The sequence below is a fragment of the Cervus canadensis genome, chromosome 16, assembly GCF_019320065.1.
Source record: "Cervus canadensis isolate Bull #8, Minnesota chromosome 16, ASM1932006v1, whole genome shotgun sequence".
Lineage (NCBI taxonomy): Eukaryota > Metazoa > Chordata > Mammalia > Artiodactyla > Cervidae > Cervus > Cervus canadensis.
In genome coordinates, this window is record NC_057401.1 from 17,752,159 (window position 1) to 17,761,864 (window position 9,706).

Here is a 9,706-nt window from a genome sequence, read left to right on the forward strand (position 1 = left end):
ACACCTAGATTGCTTCCATGTCCCAGCTATTGTAAATAGAGCTGCAATTTTGAACTTTGGGTTACATGTCTCTTTTTGAACTTTGGTGTCCTCAGGGTATATACCTAATAGTGAGTTTGCTGAGTCATATGGTGATTTTATTCCTAGTTTTTTAAGGCCTCCATACTGTTCTCCATAGTGGCTGTATCAGTTTGCATTCCCACCAACCATGCAAGAGCGTTCCCTTTTCTTCACACCTGCTCCAGCATTTATTGTTTGTAGATTTTTTGATGATGGCCATTCTGACTGGTGTGAGGTGATATTTCATTGTAGTTTTGATTTGCATTACTCTAATAATGAGCAATGTTGAGCATCTTTTCATGTGTTTACTAGCCATCTGTGTGTCTTCTTTGGAGAAATGTCTGTTTAGGTCTTTTGCCCATTTTTTGTTTGGGTTGCTTGTTTTTCTGGTATTGACTTGTATGAGTTGCTTGTATACTTTTGAAATTAATTCTTTGTCAGTTGTTTCATTTGCTATTATTTTTTCTCATTCTGAGGATTGTCTTTTCACCTTGTTTATAGTTTGCTGTGCAAAAGCTTTTAAGTTTAATTAGGTCCCACTTGTTTATTTTTTGTTTTATTTTCGTTACTCTAGGAGGTGGGTCATAGAGTTATCTTGCTGTGATTTATGTCATAGAGTATTCTGCCTATGTTTTCCTCTAGGAATTTTACAGTTTTTGGTCTTACATTTAGGTCTTTAATCCATTTTGAGTTTATCATTGTGTATGGTGTTAGGAAGTGTTCTAATTTCATTCTTTTACATGTAGCTGTCCAGTTTTCCCAGCATCACTTACTGAAGAGACTCTCTTTGCCCCATTGTATATTTTTGCCTCCTTTGTCAAAAATAAGGAACCCATAGGGGTGTGGGTTTATCTCTGGGCTATCTATCTTGTGCCACTGGTCTGTATTTGGTTTTTTGCCAGTACCATACTATTTAGATGACTATTGCTTTGTAGTATAGTCTGAAGTCAGGAAGGTTGATTGCTCCAGCTCCATTTTTCTTACTCAAGATTGCTTTGGCTATTAGGGGTTTTCTGTGTTTCCATATGAACTATGAGATTTTTTTGTTCTAGTTCTGTGAAAACTGCCATTGGTAATTTGATAGGGATTGTGTTGAATCTGTAGATTACATTTGGTAGTATAGTTATTTTCACAACACGTTTACTTTTCATTATAGAGTTTTCCCTAGTCAAGTTGAGTGTCATAGCATTCCTTCTAGGAGATATGCTGTACTATCTGAACTAATTTTTGTAATTTATTTGAAAATGTACTTTCACTAATAATCCATTTGCCTCAGATAAAATACCCAGGAGCTGACATGGATATTACTTTATCTGCTCCATCATTTTGCCGTCAAATCAGCCCAGAGGAATTTGAATACCAAAGAGCATATGGCTCACAGGAACCTCTGGCAGCCTTGTTGGAGGAAGTCATCACAGATGCCAAACTCTCCAGCAAAGAAAAGAAGAAAAAATTGAAGCAGGTAAAAGGGGTATTCTTCCTAAGTAATTTCTTCTCCCTACCATTCTTATGTTGTTTTTTCCTTTTTATTCTGTTTTAAGAGATTTCATATGAATCTTATCTTCTGAGACAGAGCAGTTTTGAAAGTATTATTATTCATTTCATGTATTAATTTACACAACAGTGGTCAGTTTTCCAGATCTTTATTCTCCACTGTAGATCTTTTACCATTATCGAGATCCTCATTTATGAGGCTATTCTCTAATATTTGTCCTTGGTTTTGATATGTGGTTTGATATGAATTTATTGTAAGTCCTCTTGGAGGAGGTCACCATTAACCCCACCATAGAGCTGTCAGAACTTACACAGGACTGGGAAACAGACTCTTGGAGGCACAAACAGAACCTTGTGCACCAGGACCCAGGAGAAAGGAGCAGTGACCCCACAGGAGACCGACTCAGACTTGAGTGAGTGGACACTCCTGTGAGTGTCCAGGAGTCTCCAGTGGAGGCGTGGGTCGGTGGTGGCCTGCTGCAGGGTTGGGGGCACTGAGTGTAGCAGGACATGCATGGGACCTTTTGAAGGAGGGCACCATTATCTTCATTACCTCCACCATAGTTTGGCCCCAGGTAAATAGCAGGGAGGGAACACAGTTCCACCCATCAACAGGAAATTGGATTAAAGATTTACTGAGCATGGCCCCTCTCATCAGAACAAGACCAAATTTCCCCCTCAGTCAGTCTCTCCCATCAGGAAGCTTCCATAAGCTTTTTATCCTTCTCCATCAGAAGGCAGACAGACTGAAACCACAATCACAGAAAACTAACCAATCTAAACACATGGACCACAGCCTTATCTAACTCAGTGAAACTATGAACCATGCCATGTAGGGCCACCCAAGACAGACAGGTCATGGTGGAGAGTTCTGACAAAATGTGGTCCACTGGAGAAGGGAATGGCAAACCACTTCAGTATTCTTGCCTTGAGAACCCCATGAACAGTATGAAAAGGCAAAAAGATAGGACACTGAAAGATGAACTCCCCAGGTTGATATGCTACTGGAGATCAGTGGAGAAATAATTCCAGAAAGAATGAAGAGACGGGGCCAAAGCAAAAACACTCAGTTGTGGATGTGACTGGTGACGGAAGCAAGGTCCAATGCTGTAAAGAGCAATATTGCATAAGAACCTGGAATGTTAGGTCCATGAATCAAGGCAAATTGGAAGTGGTCAAACAGGAGATGGCAAGAGTGAACATCGACATTTTAGGAATCAGCGAACTAAAATGGACTAGAATGAGTGAATTTAACTCAGATAACCATTATATCTACTACTGTGGGCAAGAGTCCCACATAGTCAACATAGTCATCATAGTCAACAAAAGAGTCTGAAATACAGTACTTGGATGCAACCTCAAAAATGACAGAATGATCTCTGTTTGTTTCCAAGGCAAACCATTCAATACCATGGTAATGCAAGTCTGTGCCCCAACCAGTAATGCTGAAGAAGCTGAAGTTGAACGGTTCTATGAAGACCTACAAGACCTTCTAGAACTAACACCCAAAAAAGATGTCCTTTTCATTATAGGGGACTGGAATGCAAAAGTAGGAAGTCAAGAAACACCTGGAGTAACAGGCAAATTTGGCCTTGGAGTACAGAATGAAGCAGGGCAAAGGCTAATATTGAGTTTTGCCAAGAGAACACACTGCAAACACCCTCTTCTAACAACACAAGAGAAGAATCTACACATGGACATCACCAGATGGTCAACACTGAAATCAGATTAATTATATTCTTTGCAGCCAAAGGTGAAGAAGCTCTATACAGTCAGCAAAAACAAGACCAGGAGCTGACTGTGGCTCAGATCATGAACTCCTTATTACCAAATTTCAGACTAAAATTGAAGAAAATAGGGAAAATCACTAGACCGTTCAGGTATGAGCTAAATCAAATTCATTATGATTCTACAGTGGAAGTGAGAAATAGATTTAAGGGACTAGATCTGATAGACAGAGTACCTGATGAACTATGGGTGGAGGTTCATGACATTGTATAGGAGACAGGGATTAAGACCATCCCCAAGAAAAAGAAATGCAAAAAAGCGAAATGGCTGTCTGAGAGGGCCTTACAAATAGCTGTGAAAAGAAGAGAAGCGAAAAGCAAAGGAGAAAAGGAAAGATATTCCCATTTGAATGCAGAGTTCCAAAGAATAGCAAGGAGAGATAAAAAAGCCTTCCTCAGTGATCAGTGCAAAGAAATAGAGGAAAACAATAGAATGGGAAAGACTAGAGATCTCTTTAAGAAAATTAGAGATACCAAAGGAATGTTTCATGCAAAGATGGGCTCAATAAAGGACAGAAATGGTATGGACCTAATAGAAGCAGAAGATATTAAGAAGAGGTGGCAAGAACACACAGAAGAACTATACAAAAAATATCTTCATGACCCAGATAATCACGATGGTGTGATCACTCACCTAGAGCCAGACATCCTGGAATGTGAAGTCAAGTGGGCCTTAGGAAGTATCACTACGAACAAAGCTAGTAGGGGTGATGGAATTCCAGTTGAGCTATTCCAAGTCCTAAAAGATGATGCTGTGAAAGTGCTGCAGTCATATACCAGCAAATCTGGAAAACTCAGCAGTGGCCACAGGACTGGAAAAGGTCTGTTTTCATTCCAATCCCTAAGAAAGGCAATGCCAAAGAATGCTCAAACTATCGCACAATTGCACTCATCTCACACGCTAGTAAAGTAATGCTCAAAATTTTCCAAGCCCGGCTTTAACAGTACGTGAACCATGAACTTCCAGATGTTCAAGCTGGATTTAGAAAAGGCAGAGGAACCTGAGATCAAATTGTCAACATCCACTGGATCATCGAAAAAGCAAGAGAGTTCCAGAAAAACGTCTATTTATGATTTATTGACTATGCCAAAGCCTTTGTGTGGATCACAACAAACTGTGGAAAATTCTTAAAGAGATGGGAATACTAGACCACCTGACCTGCCTCTTGAGAAACCTGTATGCAGGTCAGGAAGCAACAGTTAGAACTGGACAGAGAACAATGGACTGGTTCCAAATAGGAAAAAGAGTACGTCAGGGCTGTATATTGTCACCCTGCTTATTTAACTTATATGCAGAGTACATCATGAGAAACACTGGGCTGAATGAAGCACAAGCTGGAATCAAGATTGCCAGGAGAAGTATCAATGACCTCAGATATGCAGATGACACCACCCTTGTGGCAGAAAGTGACGAAGTAAAGAGTCTTTCAATGAAAGTGAAAGAGGAGAGTGAAAAAGTTGATTAAAACTCAACATTCAGAAAGCTAAGATCATGGCATCTGGTCCTATCGCTTCATGGCAAATAGATGGTGAAACAGTGGAAACAGTGGCAGACTTTATTTTTGGGGGCTACAAAATCACTACAGATGGTGACTGCAGCCATGAAATTAAAAGATGCTTACTCTTTGGAAGGAAAGTTATGACCAACCTAGACAGCATATTAAAAATCAGAGACATTACTTTGCCAGCAAAGGTCTGTCTGGTCAAGGCTATGGTTTTTCCAGTAGTCATATATGGTTGTGAGAGTTGGACTATAAAGAAAAGTGAGCGTCGAAGAATTGATGCTTTTGAACTGTGGTGTTGGAGAATACTCTTGAGAGTCCCTTGGACTGCAAGGAGATCCAATCAGTCCATCCTAAAGGAAATCAATCCTGAATATTGATTGGAAGGACTGATGTTGAAGCTGAAACTGCAATACTTTGGCCACCTGAAGCAAAGCGCTGCCTCATTTGAAAAGACCGTGATGCTGGGAAAGATTAAAGGCGGGTGGAGAAGGGAATGACAGAGGATGAGGTGGTTGGATGGCATCACCGACTCAATGGACATGTGTTTAAGTAAACTCCGGGAGTTGTGATGGACAGGGAGGCCATGCTGCAGTCCATGGGGTCGCAAAGAGTCGGACACGACTGAGCGACTGAACCGAACTGAACTGATGATATGAATTAGTGCAGCAGTTGCTTTAAGTTCAGAGAAGCTATAAATGGGGACAGTTTCTTTTCTTTTTTTTTGAAAGGCAAATCAGACTGAATTCACAAGTGTAAAATGTCCAGAATTTTGAAAGCCTTCTATTTTAGATAGCCAGTATCAAATTGGTTTCTTGCCTCAGGCATCACTGAAAGTTTTAGTTCCTATTAAAGAACAATGTTTTCAACAGTTTAAATAGTTTTCAATTGAGAATACCTTTAATTTGATGTTTTTTAAAAAATTGAAGTGTAGCTGATTTACAGTGTTGTGTTAGTTCAGAATTCTATCTTCATCATTTTTAAAGTATTGATTCAAGAGCAAGTCTATGGTATTTATTTTTAGAGACTGAATCCTGCATAGCTTAATTTCTGATCACACCATATACATATACATATGTATACATAGGGCATGAGAGTTACATAGGGCATGTATGTATACATATGTATACATAGGGCATGTGCATATACATATGTATACATAGGGCATGTGCATATACATATGTATACGTAGGGCATGTACATATACATATGTATACATAGGGCATGTGTGTATACATATGTATACGTAGGGCATGTGTGTATACATATGTATACACAGGGCATATATGGATACATATGTATACACAGGGCATGTGTGTATACACATGTATACATAGGGCATATATGTATACACATGTATACATAGGGCATATATGTATACACATGTATACATAGGGCATGAGAGTTACATAGGGCATGTGTGTATACATATGTATATGTAGGGCATGTGTGTATATGTATGTATGTATAGGACATGTATGTCTGTACACATAGGGCATGTGTGTATACATATGTATATGTAGGGCATGTGTGTATATGTATATATGTGTAGGGCATGTATGTATGTACACATAGGGCATGTGTGTATACACACATAGGGCATGAGGCTTCTCAACTCCCATTGTATTTTTCTCAGTAATTTTGGAGAAGAGTTCAGTGGTGAGGATCGAAGGAAATACATAGTGCTTCTTCATAAACTTTTTGTAAAATAGTGTATGCCAGCATGCTTTTTCTTCCATTTGGGCAGAAACTGGTGGGGCTGAGTAGGAGAAGCAGGGAGATAGGGAAATTTTTTTAAAACATTTTCTTTAAAGATTTTCTTTAACCATGTAGAGCATCAGTCAGAGGTACTTGTGGCTGTTTTAGAAGGGAGGTCTATTTATAGTTGGCAGGGGAGAAATTTTAAGAGATATGACTAAAGTGAAACATTTATTTGACTATTAGATCAAATTAAAGATGAATCAGATCTATAGAAAGTGGAATTCAGTGATTTATTTTAACAAAAAGAAATGGATTTGCATTGATGAGAACTTGTGATCTGTTTTCTTCTTAATCTCTCTTCTGATGGAAAGCAGTAAGTATTAAAACCAAACAAAAGTAGGAAAGTATTAGATCAGAAACTTATTTTAAAACTATTAAACTTATTTTAAAATTACAGTACCCAATTTTATTGATTTTTGTCTTTTTTTGACTCTTCTTGGATCTTTTTTTTTTAGTTTCAAAAATCATATCCTGAAGTCTATCAAGAACGATTTCCTACACCAGAAAGTGAAGCACTTCTATTTCCTGAAAAACCTAAAGCAAAACCACAGCTGCTGATGTGGGCGCTAAAAAACCCCTTCCAACCATTTCAAAGAACTAGAAGTTTTCGGATGTAATACTTGGATAGAGACCTCTTGTTGCTGTTGTTTTGAGTAAATGATTGGCTATAGGACTCTGGTGGTGGAAGAACGAGGCACATAAACCACAGACTACTGAATTATAAGTATAAAGAGTTCCTGACTCCAAGAAACATTGAGCCATTATCAGTATTTTTATAAAACTCTGCTATTTTAAAGGGTACAAATCTGTTAAAAATATTGAGACAACTATATATAGTGGTGATGTTAACATGTTTGTAATTGTTAAAAATTTAAGGTATCTTCATTTTTTTATTTGTTGTTTTCTATTGTGTTTGTAAAATATTTGTGTGTACATCCTAGTTACTGATGTCTGTGATGATCATGACTGCAAAGTATTGTATATACTTGAATAAGAAAGACACTGGGTACTGTTACTGTGATGCCATTGACTTAATAGCCAGTTGTTGTTTCTGGTATATAAATTGTTTTTCACTGTTGCACCAAGATTCTTCATGTTCTTTATTACAGTGGCTGTGTTTTTTATTGCAGATTTGTTGGATTTTGTGACAGATTTTATGAAAGCTGGTTCTTCTATGATGTACATATTAGTGGTGTTTATTTGTATGTGAAGTAGATTTTCATGTGCCTACACAGTGGTGTAATTTCAGTCTTGGCTAAAGATGGAAAATTGAACTGGATAAATTCTTTTGGTCTCATTAGCCCTGTGATTCTAAGTCAAATCTTTGTTGTTTCATGAAAAACAAATGGGCTAAGTAAAATGAGACTACTTCCTTTATATTTTCCCCAACATCCTCAACCTTTTAAAGTAAATGGAATGTAAATAAAAGCCATTCTTTTTACTACTGTACTTGGCGTTTCTTTTTTGGCATTTATTTAGGTCAGTCAGAGAGCATCTTCAAACGCTAAGCATCATTGCCTTAGCCAGTGTTTTCATATCAATCATTTATTTCTGTGATAAAGTAAGAAGTGAGTTTGGACTTTTGTACTAGACTTATAATAGGAGATGATTTGTCTGTTTCTTTTGCTTTGCTTTGCCCTCTTGCAGATAGTGGTACACTTAAATTATAGAGCATCTGAAGGCTTCTTCTAAAGGGTGATTACCCAAAAATGCTAAAACAGCAACACTCACTAATAGGCTTGCTCTGCTGTTTGGACTGATTTTTCCTTGCACTTGAGATCTGCCCCTGTTCTTTTGTAGCAGAATGGCTCTTGCAATTGACTCTGATATTGCCCCCTCAGAGATGAAAAGAAGTGTTCCTTTTGGTTTGAGTACCCCTTGTTTTGCCAGTAAGGAAAGTACTGGGAAATTGTTAGTGTTTCAGCATTTATTCTTCCACCTTGGAATTGTGTTTAGAGTGAAGAGTAAGGACTTTTTACTTTATTTTATTTATTTTTTATTTATTCCCCAAGGTAGAATTGACCTCAAAGTCTCCTCTTCTGTTGCTTATCTTTGGAAATATATGTTACTGTTTTCTGTTTTCTTTATTTTTTTTTCCCCTTAAAATTACTGTTTTTGTTGTTATGTATAACATACTTATGGAGAGATCATAAAACATAACCACACCTACATGTGAAATTGAGGAGTGGATAAAACCAGTTTTTCAAAGTTGTTGTGCCCCAGTTAACATCCCATCAGCAGTGTACCATCCTCACCAAAACTTGCTATTGTCAGAGTGTGAATTGGCAGTGTGTAACGTGTGATGGTATCTCATTATAGTTCTGTGTGCTGTGCTTGGTCGCTCGGTCGTGTCCGACTCTTACGACCCCATGGCCTGTAGCCTGCCAGGCTCCTCTGTCCATGGGATTCTCCAGGCAAGAATACTGGAGTGGGTTGCCATTTCCTCCTCCACAATGTGGTTTTACATTGCATTATTAATATGGCTTTTTCATCAGTTCACAGTTTTTGGACTCTTTCACCTTTGTTCAAATTTTAATATCAAGCTACACACACTTGCACACACAGAGTTGAGATTTTGATTGTATTGAACGTATAAATCTACTTGGAGAGAATTGCTGTCTTTGCAATATTAAGTTTTCTAGTCCATGAACTTGGCTTATCCCTCCATTTTAGACTAAGTGAGAAATTTAAATTTCTCTGTAAAGATTTACAATTTTTTATTAGGTTTCTTGGCAGATAATTGATACTTTAAAAAAAAAGGCTCGTATCAAAATTCCCTAGCATCAACAGTTATTATTTACCTTAAAAATACCTTAATGCTTGATCCTATTGTAAATGGGAGTATTTTAAAATTTCCATTTTCTTTTTGTTGCTTATATATTGTAAATATAAACTAATCTCTGTGTACAGATTTTTGTACTCAACAACCTTACTACACTTTCCTATTAACTCTAAATATCTAGTGTGATTCTTCTGGATTTTCTGCATTTACCACATAATAAGCAATCGTGCTACTTTTTGTTTTTCATTTCTGTAGTTGTCAGCATCTGAAACGTCCCCAATGATCCCTGTGTCTTAGTGTTTATGCTCTTGTGTAATCTC

At 37.7% G+C, this 9,706-nt stretch overlaps 1 protein-coding gene across 1 annotated transcript in view; it reads left to right on the forward strand.

The window, feature by feature from the left end:
- Positions 1-8,045, forward strand: part of DEPDC1B (DEP domain containing 1B) — a 92,253-nt gene extending 84,208 nt beyond the window's left edge. The window contains exons 10-11 of the mRNA XM_043488952.1: positions 1,337-1,522; positions 7,060-8,045. Coding sequence (XP_043344887.1) covers positions 1,337-1,522; positions 7,060-7,221 — 348 coding nt within the window. The 3' untranslated portion in view covers positions 7,222-8,045. The remainder of the gene's footprint in view (positions 1-1,336; positions 1,523-7,059) is intronic.
- The last annotated feature ends 1,661 nt before the right edge of the window (positions 8,046-9,706 follow it).